Raw genomic sequence first — 15,658 nt, 5'->3', positions numbered from 1 at the left:
TCACTTTTTAGAGACCAGATAGCAAATTTGTCATTATTCTGAAGTTTAAAAGGCATAGCTTTAGATAACGATTTTTATAGGTGCTACTTCTGGTAACTAACTGATGTTGATGAGAACAAGATGAAAAACACAAATATTCCAATAAGTATAGCTAAGACCGGCTATTCCGTCACTTTTGAGGCAGTACACAAGAATTTCGATCGCCAAGGAATAGTATATTGCCAATTTTTCTGCTTCAAATTGAATTTTTCCAATTTTTCCAAAATTTCCGGTAAATTACGATTTTTTCCGTAATTTACGGTAACATTGATTGTTACCGGTAATTTCGCAACCCTAGTGCGGACTTTGCCCTTTGGGAAAGACTGTCTTGGGCACTGTCTACAAAACATCAATTTCCAAGCGTTCGTTACTCGTTTAGAGAATAAAGGTAGAAAGAAATCGCCTAGACGGCCACGGATGGCGTGGTGCGGCGGCGCGGTGCGTCCCGGGGGCGCGGTTCTCCCATCAGTATGCCGCGCACCTCCTCCCTCCCAGCCCAGCCTAGCCCCAGCCTAGGCCCCAGCTCAGCCGGCCGGGCGCCATGGGCTTACTGAACGCGCCGGCAAGCGCCCCCTCAGCACGCGACCCCCCCGCCCCCATATGTTGGCGTGAGCCCTGCCGTGGCGCGCCGCTTCCCGGGGCGTCCCGCGCTTCCTCTTCTTGGGCCGGGATCCCCGTCCCTTCGCGTCGGCCCCGCCGGCCCGGGTCGGGCGACAATAGTGTTATGTATTGGCGCGGGCCAGCGCACACAGGGAGGCAGGCCCGGACGCGTGGCGATGGCGTCAATATTTTTATGTAAATATTTATGCGACTCCATTGCTTGCATCAGATTGCCACGGCTGATATCAGAGAGAGGGGGGCTGGAGATGCTGCCGGGTCATATTTGGGGTGTTTGAGTGAGTCGTCGGCAGGGGGGCGGTCGAGCGCCCGCTCGATAGGCAACCGTTTCGACACCCCTTCCTCACCCTGCTGCCAACAGTCAGCTGCCCCTACGGGTGAAGCACGCTGTCGTTCACGTTTGTTCAAGGGGAGTGACCCCCCCCCCCCCTTCTTCCTCCCCCCAATCTTCCAGACCAATCCACGCCTGCACAGGGGGCATTCCTCGGACTTGGCCGCCCTCCTCCACCACCAGCCCCATTCCTAACCATTTCCACGGAGGAAAAGACGTCGTCTCCACGTTTAAAGAGAGCTTTGCCCGCGCCAGGAGGACGCGCGGGCGGAGAGGCGCGTTGGCGGGGGTGTCGCCTGGCGCGGCAGGTCGTCGTGGTGCGTGGCGGCGATGGATAGGGGGCAGAGCCGGGCCCGGCACAGCGCGCCACTCCGGATTTGCATGGAGAAAATATAGCAACGATCAATCTACGGAATATGTGATGCGGTCGTCCCGTCCCGCCATTGAGAGGGGGAGGGGCGGCACTGAGAAAAAGAAAGCTTTCTGCGAGGACGATATGTGCCAAACGTGGACAGAGATTCTCAAATGTCGGAAGAGTTTGGCCAAGGATATGGAAAATGTTAATAAAGAGCTCTAGACACCTTATAAACTTACCTCACACTAGCTTCCCCTTTTCTCTCATCATTCAAAACCTCGCTCTATGACTCATATTCATGAGGCAACGGTTGATAACAAAATCCATCAGCACCACTGACTACACTCTAAATGGGGAGGGACAAGTTTTGTACTCAGGTTAGATGTCGTTGTACAGATCTTATACAAATTTGTCTGTACGGAGGTACAAGTTGTACTCCTGCCTGACTAGATACAGTATGGTGAAAAAAAACTTTACAAATTTTCATCTGGTTTTGGTTTTTATCTGGTTGTGCACAAGCCTACGTGCAAACATTGTCCCTCGGCATTTAGTGTGAACACTTGGTTTCCTCCCTCAATAATTCTGAGCTACGCATGACGCACGATGGATCGTTTCCCCAGTAAGTAGTCTCCGGTCTTCCCCACGAAGAAAAGATGTAGCCAATCTGCAAATTCGTCCGGCCGTTCGGTGAGAAACAACGAGTGCCACTTACCATGGTGTAGAGGGCGCTGGCGTAGCTTCCCTTGCGCAGAGAATGCCAGCAGCAGCATGACTGCAGGAGCGCCATGTCTGTGCGCCCGCACATCGGGTCACGGCCGGGGCCTGCTAGGCAGCGTAGCTTCGCCTGCAAAACAAAGACATATTTAGATGACAAAACAAATGCCCAGGTTTATAACAATGTTTTGTTAAATTTCCTGATACAGTTTTCTTTTAAGTTCCAACCGGTCCCAACACATGGACTGTTAAATTCCTGTTGAACACTGCTTTGCAAAATTGCGAAGTGTTCCTTCGTAACTGTGAAATCATTTACTTTGCAATTATACAAAGCGATGTTTAGCGATATTGCGAAGAGATGCTTTGCAGAATGCAAAGCATTGCTGGCATCGCCAACATTGCTTCGCAAATGCAAAAGTAAATGCTTCGTATTTTTAGAAAGGACCGAAGTCCCTCGCACTTCTGCAAAGCTTTGCATTGCAGGAATTGAACAGGTGTGCGCTCGGTCGAAGAGACGCGAGTGCAACGGGAGGTGAAAGTGGCACCAGAACCGGAGAGGGGAGGGGTGAAAATCGAGATGGGCAGAGTTGGACGTGGGACCTCGCACGTGAGGCCACGCACGGGTCGTGGTTTCGCATTGCACCAGATTTGCGCAACGGCGCACAGGAACACATAATCAAACTGTTATCAGATTTTATCGCTTTTCGTGTGTTGCGTCAATTACTTTTTTCCCCAAATAACTTTTCCCGCAATTTTTTATTTCATTTCTGCGATACGACCTGTGCAAACCTGGCCAGCAGTGGCCAGCCACGTCACCATGGCCCCAGCTGCCATAGCTTTAACGAGGAAACACGTGCGCGCGATACGTGACACTGCCCCCCCCCCCTCAACCCCCTCTCCTCCCGAAGAGACAACCCCCACGTATCAACGCGACGTGTATCTGCACCCGGCAAACACGAAACACGACTTTGGGCTTGAAAGTTGCGCACCAAACAATATTCTAAATTTAGTCACAGCCGACAATTATAACTATACGCATCAGACAATAACCATCAGTTTTCAACCACAATTCACAGAGTAAGGATAGAATACCATAGGTGGCTGATTCGCTCGATGCGCCCTATAACATACACACGGGACAAACCATTCATATCTGATACAACATACTGGGTGGGTTTCAGAATTGAGGCAAAGCCTAATCCCGTTGTCCGTTTTTACCTAGCTCACACTCTAAAAAAAGTTACAAGTTCTAATATCAATTTTGGAACAAAATTTTGTAACCTTGGATGCCGTAGCAAAAATTTGTAATGCTGTGACAAAATTTTGTAATTGTTACAAAAAATTATAACTGCAGTACAAACTGTTATAATGTGGATGCAGGTTTTTGTAACCGTTACAAAGTTTTGTAACTGAACCAAATATTTGTAACATTGTTGCTCTTTATCGTAAACCTGATGTTATTTCTTATAATTTTATACAAAGTCTTGCACCCGCAACAAATTTGTGTAACCACATACGAAATTTCGCAACATGGATGCTAAAATGTGTTGCCGACAGTGTTCAAATTCTGCTCTGATGGCGCCATGTGCCCCCATTCCGTCCGTGTCTCTTTCGGTATGAAAATTTCGGTCAGGCGAGGGGGAAGCAGGGTGGGGAAGTCGCTTTCGCAGTCTGTGAGCTGTCAGCGTGCGTGCTGTCTTGCGCGGTGTCCCGGGCGCAGGGAGGGCTTGTCTCCATGCGGTCGTGATAATGAAGTGAGTCTAAAAATGTGATCAAACTGTGCTTTTGTTTGGACCTCTTCTTATTCGTATCATCTTTGTCTGGTATTGCAGTTCATCGTAATCGGGCGATGCGTGGCAGAAACTCATGGGTTTCCAACTGATGCTGTACGGGATTGTGATCCTGCAGACGTGGTGAGTGTTTAGGTCTCCCCTCAATGAAATAACGTTTCAATACATAAATAAATGATAACAATGATAGCGCCTGCGTCGTGTTTTGTTGTCAGCTATTGCTCTATTATTAATAACTTTGTTACTCATTTCTACTTCTTGGTTTCAGTGTTGATGTTAACTATGCTGCATGGAGAGAGACGCCCAGCAGTGAGCCTATTACCATGTGTAAGTTCATTGAATTATTTATTTTCCTGACGTTACAACACTTGACTGAGCTAACTGTGATTGGCAAGGCACATGCTGTATAACCTATTTTTATTTTTTTTTTGTTTGGTTTCTACAGCTGCCCAGTTGCGCTGCTTTTTTTGTACGTTCTCAACGACTAACTTCACGGAACATCTCAGCCACCATTATCACCATCGTCACATTAATAGACACAGATTTTACTGTGGCTATTACCCTGACTGCCGAAGTGTTTTATCTACAGAGCGTCTGCTCAGACTCCACACTCTTCGTGTCCATCACCTCAAAGTCAGGAATTCACAACCTTCAGCTTCAACACCAGCACCAAATAATTTTGGTAAATACCTTTGTTCTGTGTTAACATGCAGAAAGGAGTTTGAGTGTTTTCCTGAACTGCTGAAACATTTGAAGACTCATATACGCATGAAAGTTTTTGTCAAGTGCCCTCATCATCCATGCTCTAAAGAATATAACCATCTTGGTTCATTCACTGGTCATCTATCTAAAAAACATCGTGCTAAACCATCTGTCACTCCTGAGGTTGAAGCAGGAGCAGTTGAGAATAATTTTAGTAATGAAGAGGAAGATTTGTTCTCAGAATCTACTGTTACTGACACTGATCCCCTGTTTGAAGATCAAAATGAAAATGAAGGTGAAGATGATTGCCTTATGAAGAGTTTTGCTCAGTTCTGTATGAAGTTGGAATTCCATTTCCTTGTACCTGAAAAGACTGTTCAATTTTCAGTTGATGAAATATTTAAGATACAATCTCAGAGCAAAGAGTTTTATCGAAGTGAGTTAATGAAGACTTTGCAGTCTGAAAACATCTCGATTGACAAAGTAAATCGCATTGTTAAGTATGCATTTGCTAATGACCCATTTACAAAGCAGTATGATCAAAATTGGAAGACTCCTCATAAACGTAAAAACTTCTATAAGAAGGCATTTCATTTTGTCAATCCTGAAAAAATTGAATATGTCAAGACTATTACCAAGAAAGGCATTACCAGCAATGTTAAAACATTCTTTTATTATGTGGATATTGAAAAGACTCTTCAATATTCATTCACTAAAGATAAGTCCTTAAACTTGGATTTAAAACCACCTCTATCAAGAACTGATGGGTTGTTGACTGACGTCACTGATGGGAAAGCTTTTAAAGATAACACATTTTTCCAAGAAAATCCCCTGTGTATCAAGATAATAATCTATCAAGATGGAGTTGAAATTGTCAATGCAATTGGCTCGGCCAAACGTATCCACAAACTATTAGCTATTTATCTTTCTATCTTGAACTTACCTGACCATCTTCGGTCACACATTAACTCTATCAAGTTAGTGGCTCTATGTAAGGAAAAACATTTTGATCATCAAATTGTTTATGGAAGAATTGTTAAAGATCTAAAATTATTAGAAGAACGAGGACTCAAACTACCTGATGGAAGATTTGTGAAAGTTGGGCTTGTTTGTGTTACTGGGGACAACCTTGGCAGTCACGGTCTTGGTGGATTTGTGGAAAATTTCAGCAAAGCTGTGTATTTTTGTCGCTTTTGTTTTTGTGACAGGAATACTTTCCTTGGAGTTGATGGTGAGAGTGCCCGCTTTGATCTGCGTAATGTTGCATCTTACAACTTTTGTGTTCATATGGCATCTCGTTCAAGAGACAAGAAAAACTATAAAGGCGTGAAGTTTGATTCTGTGTTCAATCAACTTAAAGCATTCCATGTGTGCCAGCCTGGGCTTCCTTCTTGCTTAGGGCATGACTTGGCTGAAGGGCTAGTGGCTTTTGACTTATTTCTTTTTATCAAATTCTTTGTAAATGAAGCAGAATGGTTTACATATCATGAGCTGAATGAAGCCATTTCATCATTTCCTTATTGTTCTAAAGACATCAAAGATAGACCCATCCCTGTTCAAGAAGACTCTGTTAGAATCAAGGGTGGAGCGTGGCAAGTTTGGACATTGTTGAGATTATTTCCTTTGATCGTTTTTGATTATATAGATGAGGACAATGAAGTTTTCAGAGCATTGATTCTGTTGACAGAAATTTTTGAAATCTCTTGTTCACCAGTGATTCATGAGAGCCATCTCCCATATCTTCATACCATCATAGATGAATATCTCACCATGAGAGTGGAACTCTTTCCTCATGTCAATTTAAGACCTAAGCATCATTACCTTTCCCACTATGCCTGGCAGTTCGCCATGTTTGGGCCAATGTTAAAAGTTTGGACGTTACGATTTGAATCCAAGCATACCTTTTTTAAGAGAGTTGCACGTGTCATCCGTAACTTCAAGAATATTTTGCTGTCTCTCACCATGAAGCATGAGTTGCTGCAGTGCTACCTCCGGAGTGGAGCTGATTTCAGAGCTTTGGTTGAAGTATTTGGTGCTTCGGATCTTTGCCTACAGACATATGCTGCAAGTATTCAGAATGTAATTCGTAGTGTTTGCCCAAATGTGTCAGACTTGCAACAGTGTGAGATTGCTATTATTAAAGGAACAATATACAAGAAGTCTGATATTCTTGTTCTTGACCAAGACAGTTATGATTGCAAACTTTCTCTGGGAAGAGTTTCCATCATTCTATATGATTGTTCGCAAGACACTGTATATTTTGTTTGTGAAAAATTGGAGACGAGTTATGATATTAAAAAAAGATTGTACCGTGTAGGAACACCACAATATTTTACTTGTGTGAAACCAGACCAGCTGCTGACATACTATCCTCACAAAGTTTACTTGGGTTCTTATGTTAAGTTAAAACATGCTATTGTTTGTAGACCAGCCTAAGTATAGGTGCCATTCCTATTTTTAATCTTTTATTTGTTATGGACTGTCCACTTTTCTGTGGTATTTATTCATGTATTTATTTATCAATATTTTTACCTTTGAATTTTAGTAGTGAAATGTGTGAACTAATTATTTGTTTTTAAGTTGAAAGATAACTATTTGCTATTTTGTAAATCATATTAGTTACATATGCATTTCTCTCGAATATGGGTTGTTTCAAGTAATCTGGCATGTTTCTTTTAAAATCTAAAACTGACTGAACTTCTGTATCGTAAAATCTGTCAATAAACATACATTCTGAAGAAAATGTTACTGACTTATACAAAATCAGATTTACTATAAACTTTATCTACTCCTTGTAGCCTATTGCTTATTCCCAACCACATGAGTGATCAGAATGACTTGGCTTAGGAACCAATATGAAATCTGGCACCTTATTGGACAGATATTTAACATTTTCTAGCCAAGGGCTCTAATACTATTATTGGGGGATAAGTTTATTCTAAGGAATTGTTGATTAAAGATCGTGAAAAGATTAAGAAAAGCCATAGCCATATGGTTAAGGAAAAATAGTGCATTTGTTAAGGTATTTTGTTAAAATAGCTCTTCTTTATAATGCTTATGGCACCTGCACTCTGAACATCAAACTAATTCTTAGCATTATAGCTGTGCATCAGTAAGTTCTTATCTAAGTCTATCTTGTCAGTATTGCAGCTTGCAGATGTCAAGATTCCTTATTTTCTGAAGAATCTATTGCAAATTTGTGTTATATTAGAGAGACAAAGAGCTTTTGCCAAATTGAAAATTTCATACGTCTGTTGCTTTGTGGCTAACTTAACTTGATGTACTGGGACATGAAAGGCACATTATAGAATGGAAGACCGCATACAATTAAAAACATAGGAAAGATATATTCACATTCAAATCGAGCATTAAAATTCTCTTGACAATGTTCATGAACAGATTCAACAATGAAATACAAAACATCAGTTAGCTTACTTTTTTGAAAGGTCATATCACTTCAATTGGGACGCGTCATGCTAACTAACTAAATAGATACTTCGAGATTTACATTTAGATACATAAAAGTCAATAAAAGCCAATAAAAGCCAAGTTACAAATCTTCAGAAACTGAAATATAACAAGAACGCATAATGGTGAAAATAATGATCACAATAACATATCAGTGAGAAAAGCAAATTACAGAAAGAACTTACATTGAGTTTCTTGTGTGCATTCAAACTCTAGAACTGGTAACGAGTCTTCAAAACCATGAATTCTGCCAATTCTCCTGAAGTAGTTATTAGCCTTAACTTTTGCTTCATGTTTGGTAACTGTAAAAAGAGATGGTCATATTAATAAAGATTCAACTTTCAGGGAGCATGTGTTTGTACCAGTGTGCGCATGAACAATAAAATGAACTGTCCCTCAGAACTTTTGGCGTTATCACAACTAGATGTCTGTGATGACCTCGTATATTAATGTTATTAGCACTTACATCAGGAAAATACCTCAATCAGCAAATACACACTTGAGGTTAAACCCACAAGTATACTAAGCATTCCACACAACTTAACATTTGCACTCACCGCCAACTCCCAGCACAACAGCAACTTCAAGAGGACCTGTTGCAGTTCTCCGAAACCAAAAAATGTCACCTCCAGTCTTGCGCTGAAATGTCAGGGGAACATCCCTGAAGGTAAATTTGACTGGGGTTTCCACAAAACAACCACACAACCAAAGATTTGTGGAGGCCATTCCTGAAGGGATAACAAAAACTATAAATTATTGTGCTTGACTGGTGGTTCAGATTGGCCATACAACATACAATTTCACAGAATCAGGCTCTACATGAAACAACATAACGATGCTTACCGCTATGTAGCTGGAGCAATTGTGAGGTACCAAGCCGAGCCGATCACGGGACCAGACAGACACACCAAGATTGCAATTTCTAAGTTCTAATAATGTCATCATGGTCCTTTATAACCTCGTTACCTATAGTTTGAGCCAAACATATGAACACCGAAGGTGCCAACCACTGCCGAAACAGCAACAAAAAAAGATCAAGTGCTCCGATTTCCGAAATACATCTAAGGGAAACATTGAAACAGCAAACAAGCTTAACTACACACGCAAACATCTTTAAAAAAATTGTAGTGTACTGTGTTCGCCAATCAGCTGATCAGCTGTAAGCGATTCGAGTTCAAGAGAGGGGGAGTGCGGTGCGGAGTGTGGTGGTGGTGGACGTGTGGTGTGGTAGTGGTAGCGGTAAAGTGACGTCTGAACTTTTTGCCGGTTGTACAAATACTCGAGTAAAATGATTCCCGTTACCATTGTGCCGGAATGTGTGATCTGTGCTCATCTGAACTTCTCTGGATTTAATCTCGCAACTGCATTTGAGGTAAGTCACTTCAATTTCCATGCAAATGTTGGGATTCACGCCTGTACCATGGGCCTCCTAACCTCGCACCTAGTCCCAATTCCATGTGTTAACATAGAGTTAATTGCATTTGGAGCTGTTCCTTTCATCGTGAATTTACTCTTTATTTATTTTCGAAGTGCCGCTGTGACAGGATCATACTTCTCGTGATGTTAATCGTGAGAAACACTTGTAAAGTAGAAGCCTAGCCTTGGCCTAGCCTTGGCCTAGCCTTGGCCTAGCCTTGGCCTAGCCTAGGCCTCTGCTGCCCTGGCCTTTTGTCATCACCTTAATGACCCTAGAGGAGAGCAAGAGATGAACTATCACGTCCTGGCAGTTTTAATGTTTACCATGTTCATTTTACTAGAAGTTTCATGTTTTACATTTCTGTTTTTAGCCATGGCGAAGTTTGTTGAGAAGGGACTAACCGGTGACCGCTCCCAGAAAGTGTTTATTTGTGCGGGGGATTTGCTGGAATTAAGAGAAGAGATGAAAAGGAAACTGAAGCTTCCAGAAGGAGATTATAATGTGAGTACTGCTGTACTGTTTTCTTACAAATAGGTTAGGTTGAATATTTAGTATTATGAGACTGCCCTTATTCATTTTCTTACTTAAACCCTAATATCATTTCAAAAATTCTTGTAGGTCTATCAAGCAAACGATGGCACCATGATTGATGATGATGGTATATTTCAACTGCTGGCTCAGGAAGCTAAAGAAGCCAAGGTCCATCTAGAAGTCATGCTGCTCACGGACAGTGCTGATTGGACAGATGTTTCTCTGCGGAGCCCACACTCTCCCAATGTCTCTACACCTCAGGGATCTGAGCTAAATAGAGGTTAGTAACATTTGCACCTTTAACATGCTTGTTAAATGTTTAACTGTTGTAGTACTATTTGTTTTGTTTAATATTTATTTAATTTGTTGTAGATCGTACTGATAGTTTGGAAGAGAGTCTCACCTCTTCTTCTGAAAGCCAGACTTCAACACCGGTTGCCAGGCGTAGGCTCGCATTCCCTATCACAGATGTGTGTGAATTCTTGGACGAAGCTCTTGAGCGGTTGAATTCAAATAACCCCCCAAAGAATATGTTTGCCATTAAGAAGAGAGCTGTTCGTGAGGCCTGCCATGCCGTTGGTAGGCACATGTTAAAGAAACTTAAAGACTACAGGAAGGTGACAGCAAGAGCTTTGGCGCAACAAATTATTGATTATGATGGAGGCAGATACTCTAAACTTTTTCAAGTTGTTATCGGGAGTGCTGTGTCTGACCCTGGCTATAAATCTTTTACCCAGTGTATTTATGGTTATGTAAACCACAATAAGGGGCCAGAAAACAAGACTAGAAGGGGCTCACGCTCTTCTTCAAGAAGTGAAGAAGAAGAAGATGGAGATTTTGGTCTTTTGCCTCCGTCCCCATCCAAACAAGACCTGTACGGCTGTGTGGCTTATGAGGTGCCCCTACCTTTCGGAGAGACGACATCATCTCAAGAGGAGAAAAGACTTCAGGCTGTTGAGTTGGAAAACCGAGAAGATGTAGAAGCCGATACACTGATGGCGGCAACATATGCCACTCAGCGTCTTGATATAAACCGGGGTAAGCCCCTCAAAGTCTATCTTCCAACTGTAGTAAGAAGCTGGCCACTATTGCTTAGAAAGACGCATTTTATCAGACATGCTCAAACTTTGCTTGGTAAAGATGTTGAGGCTGTGTTCAACAACAATGTTGGTAATCATTGGAAAACTATCTTTGATTTCATCCATCAATATAGTGAAACAGAATCAAAGAAAGAAGTTGTACCTCAAAAAATTACTTCAATGATGTCTCTTGTCACACAAGCACTGAGCCAGAGCCAGAGTAACAGGTCAATAGAAGCGAGATGTATTTCAATGTTTCCGATGATTGCCCTATACCTTGATGAGAAGCTTGACAAATTATTTGCCCTTCTTCCTGTAAGTACATCACTTGTTCACATGCAAATCTGTGTTCCCAATGTTTTCACAATAACATTTTTTTTTTTCATTATTAGGATACTGCTTCAGAAGAGGAAGTAGTTGCTGCTGGCTCCGATCTGAATGGATACCCCATATTGGTCATAAGAGGTGATGTATATCAGTTCATATTTTTAATTTATGTTTTATCTTTTGTTTCCTAAACAGTAGTATGAAGTAATTTAAGCTTAATCTGGAGTTAAAATTTTTGTATTCACCACATTTTACTTTATTTTGGTACTAATTGGTTTTCTTTTACAGGCAAATCAATTTTTGAATTCACTTCCTGTGATGTTGTGTTGGTGGGTCAATTGAAGATAACAGCATCTAGCCCTCTGGAGGGATTCCTCATTTTAATTCTTTCTTACTTTGTCTTCACCTGCTTATATCAACCAGCAAATCACAGTTCCCTGGAATTCTACCAAAGGTTAGTACATTATTCTGTTTTATATGAGTTTGTTGTAACTTATTGTATTCCATTATTACAAGATTTTATTCCTATCTATGGTTTCCTTATAGATATTTCCTTGAAGTCAATCCCCCAGACGGTGACAAGAGGGCTGTAAAGAAGCGGTACATAGATGGGGTGGACTCCAAAGTGAAGAGACTTGCAAATCAATTGACCCACCATACGTGCCACTGGACATTAGGCACTAACTAAATAATTTTGAAACTGAATGTGTTTGACTATTGGCTCTGGCCATACTACTGTGATGCATGTGATCTTATTGCAATTTTTAACTAAATTTAAACTTATTGAACTAATTTCTTAAATCTAATTTCAATTTTTAACTGATTGTGTAAAATCGAAATTAACTATGAAATTTACTTGATTTTATGAATTTTCATCTTTAGCCTTTGGATATACTTTAAATGTATTCCAGTTTTGTTACTGTCAAAAACTTTACAGGCTTTAGTCTTTATCTTGTATCTGAATTGTAACTTTGATTTTTCTCTTGTACTGGATTGCAATCAAGGTTAATAATTATTAATTGAATACTTAGTATTGGCTTTTATTGAACCTATCCATTAACTTTACATACATTCACTTTAATGTCTCATGGTACAGCAGTGCATAACATTGATCTTAACTTCTATATCAAACCAGACACAAATTTTACGATACCTGCACAATTTTTTGGAGTGCCATGGATGCAATACATCGAAACAATCATCACAAAAATTTGCAGTATTGGTATAATGCTTTGCACCATGGGGAGCGCAAAATTTTGTAACATTGGTATAGAGCTTTGCAGCGCAGAGGGTACAACATTTTGTAACATTAAACGATGCAAGATTTTGTTATGTAGATGCAAATACTTATAACCCAATGTTACAAAATTTTGTAACAAATTATGTTACAAAAATTTGTAATCTGGTTACTGAAAAAACTTCCCTTCAATGTTACAAAATTTTGCACTGATTTTTTTTAGAGTGCAAGCCGTTTATAAGACGGTAAAAAATAGGGCTCCGATTGCAATATGCTTTAAATGCTCCCACTTAATTTTGACGTAGATGCTGCACACCAGGCCAATATTCCGATGAACAAAGATTTTGCAGCTTTCTGCATTTCCTTGGGATTCTCTTTGTGCATGATAGAGTGGGAACTCCATGCTCTATGGCAAAAGAAACCATATGCGATGGTAGCATGTTCCCATGAGGGTCTGATGGTTCCACGGTAAAGAAGGTCAGTCCCATCTATTCAACGAAGAGTCCATTGGAAACCTGGTACCCCATGACGCTTTGATCATGCGGGTACCATGGTATTTCTGAGGCAATTTTGGACTGAGTAAAGAATTTAATAATTTATCGTGATGATTAATTTGATAGACTTGATATTCCTCAGTCCGATCCTGCGTCCGATAACATTTCGCAGACCTAGTTGAGTGGATCAAGGGATGATGCGCGCCATTAAGCGTGCACCCCGGCGGGGTGCTGTTACTGTACAGATTACATCAGGTTCCCAGAGCCCCAAGTATTTTGCAGAGTTGGAGGAGAGTTTGGCAGATACAGACGAGCAAGGACGGAATGCTTGTTCACCTGCAAACTCACAATATCCCAAGCATGTGTGATGAGCACGACTGCTCTCCGCCTAGTCAAACCTCCGAAGTAGCTGTTGCTGCTGAGCTGTGCCCAGGCTGCACATTGCATAGCGTTTCCTCGTTTACAGTTTAATTTAAAAGTTCTGAACCCAGAGACAGAATCCATACAGAACCTCCTGTACTTCCCTCGGGGGAGCGATGAAATGCGTAATTTCACTCTCCTCGTGAGCGAAACGATTGTTTTCGTCTCTCTACACTATTTGAGTCGTACCAAGTGATGATTTTTGTAACATCGCTCCATTTGAATGGCAAACGCATCGCTGAAAAAAGAGCGACGATTCAAAATTTGCCCCCCACATGGGACGATGTTCCAGAATAATCACTCAAATTGAACGATGTTGAAGAATAATCACTCAAATGGAGCGAGAAAAACGAAGGTCACTCTAATTGGACAAGAGTAAAATAATGTCACTTCTTTCTTTTAGGTAAGACGAAGACACATTCTCGGACTAATCATTCTTGAAGTTCCAGTGTTGTGAAACGGAGCGGCTGAAAGGCGGAACGGCCTACGGGCAGGCCGGGCTACGGTGCCCCGGTGCCCTTCCTAGGCACAAGCCGGCGCCAGCTCGACCTCTTAATCCTTTATCGGATGCCAAGAAACAGGGTTCACCTCCAGAAAAATACTATTAGTACTAGAGCAGATCAAGAGTACTCAGTCCCTTTGTGCCACCAATCACAAGTCTAAGTTTAAACTGCAACCGGAGATGTGCTCTTGGACGAAACGATCCCCTTCCCCCTGCCCGCCTACCACCCGTACCGTACGTGCCATTCGCAATTCCATTCTGCTGCCGCTCCACCGACGCTCCAGAGGCTTATCCCCCCCTTTTTTTCGCTTTTCTCTGCACACGGTTTGTATTTCTTTTTTTCATTTCCTTCCTTTTCACCTCACCCGCGGCCGAATAGCCTAAAGGACTCTGGCGTGCAGCGTCCGCAACGTACCTATATCCTACGCTCCCCGCTGCTGGGCCTGACTGGCCGAGCCGCAGCCAGAGCGCTCGAGAGCGCCCAGAGCCGAAAACAATTGTGGAATTTCCCTCGGGGGGAAGGACGGGCAAATACCGAACATACACAGGCGAACGCGCGCGCGTGAACACACACACACACACACACACACACACACAGAGAGAGAGAGAGAGAGAGAGAGAGAGAGAGAGAGAGAGAGAGAGAGAGAGGCTGCCATAACATTAATAAAAACAACGATCTCTCTGGAAAAGACATACCGCGGGCCACTTATGTCCAATGAGGTCGAAATATGCGAAGGGCCGAGGGGACAGAGCGAGGCGCAGTGGCATGAGTGGCACGAGGGCGGTGAAGGGGTCCTGTGCCATCCTCACCATTCCTAAACTACTTGTTCTCCACGCCCTGTGGGGCCACCCTCATCCTGTGGGGTGGGGCCAACCACAATGTATATACGGTTTTACAAACTGAAAGTCTGAGCACGAGTTGCTTTGGGTCTCCGACCGAGGTAGACATGCACGCCGCGCCGCCGTTGCGCCGCCGCCGACATAGTTTGGCCCGCCGCCGCCGCCGTTCAAAAATCTGCGGCGCGCCGCCGCGCCGCCGCCGTTAAAATTGTCGGCGGCGTAGCCGGCGCCGCGGTCCAAATTCGTCACTTTTGGAGCCCAATTGGTGCCCAAAGACAGGCTACCAAACGTGCAGTCCTCTCGCTACCCCGAACCATTCCAACAAGAAGCGATAATGCTCTAGACTATTAAAATTGTTGTGAATTTAACATTTTTAATTCAATCTATTCAAAATTAGCGCTCATTTGAACAATAAGCGCCGGAAACGCCGCCGCCGCCGCCGCCACCGCTGATGATACCGTCGGCGTGAACGCCGGCGACGCCGGCGACGCCGTCGCCGCCGGCTAAATTTTGCCCTCACGCCGCCGCCGCCAAAAGTAGGGTCGGCGTGCATGTCTACAGGATTAGGGCCGGATTTTGTAAAGAACGTATAGACAAATTATCGTTGAAACAAACAAATGCAACTCGTGCTCAAACTTTCAGTTTGAAACGGCCGAGGAAACGGCCAAATCGTGGATCCACTCTTGTGGGTCCGGCCGGCGGGACCGCCTGATGAGTCCGCCCGATGGGTCTGCCCTGTGGAGGAACCACCCTGTGGTGGTGCCGCCCTGTGGGGGTGCTGCACTAGGGGGGGG

At 42.9% G+C, this 15,658-nt stretch overlaps 2 protein-coding genes across 2 annotated transcripts in view; both read right to left on the bottom strand.

The window, feature by feature from the left end:
- The window catches only part of LOC113217031 (transcription initiation factor TFIID subunit 4-like), a 78,851-nt gene that overhangs the window by 43,838 nt on the left and 19,355 nt on the right, over positions 1-15,658 (bottom strand). Inside the window, exon 2 of the mRNA XM_052265632.1 lies at positions 2,056-2,187. Within this exon, the coding sequence (XP_052121592.1) occupies positions 2,056-2,148 (93 nt within the window). The 5' untranslated portion in view covers positions 2,149-2,187. The remainder of the gene's footprint in view (positions 1-2,055; positions 2,188-15,658) is intronic.
- Positions 7,869-9,451, bottom strand: LOC127749059 (uncharacterized). Its single transcript, XM_052265633.1, has 3 exons — positions 8,575-9,451; positions 8,203-8,319; positions 7,869-8,116 (listed from the first exon to the last, which is right to left on the bottom strand). Exons 1-3 carry the CDS (start codon positions 8,741-8,743, stop codon positions 8,100-8,102), a joined length of 303 nt encoding a protein of 100 aa, XP_052121593.1. The 5' UTR covers positions 8,744-9,451; the 3' UTR covers positions 7,869-8,099.

Source organism: Frankliniella occidentalis, unplaced genomic scaffold (genome assembly GCF_000697945.3).
Source record: "Frankliniella occidentalis isolate FOCC.00 unplaced genomic scaffold, Focc_3.1 Scaffold28, whole genome shotgun sequence".
Classification (NCBI taxonomy): Eukaryota; Metazoa; Arthropoda; class Insecta; order Thysanoptera; family Thripidae; genus Frankliniella; species Frankliniella occidentalis.
This window is presented reverse-complemented; position numbering and strand designations above follow the sequence as displayed.

What these genes read in the sequence shown, in the direction of transcription:
- LOC127749059 (XM_052265633.1), bottom strand. Translation starts at nt 8,743, where the DNA reads ATGGCCTCCACAAATCTTTGGTTGTGTGGTTGTTTTGTGGAAACCCCA. An exon ending in TGTTGTGCTGGGAGTTGGCG is followed by an intron (nt 8,320 to 8,574) that starts GTGAGTGCAAAT and finishes CTCTTTTTACAG; the next exon opens with TTACCAAACATGAAGCAAAA.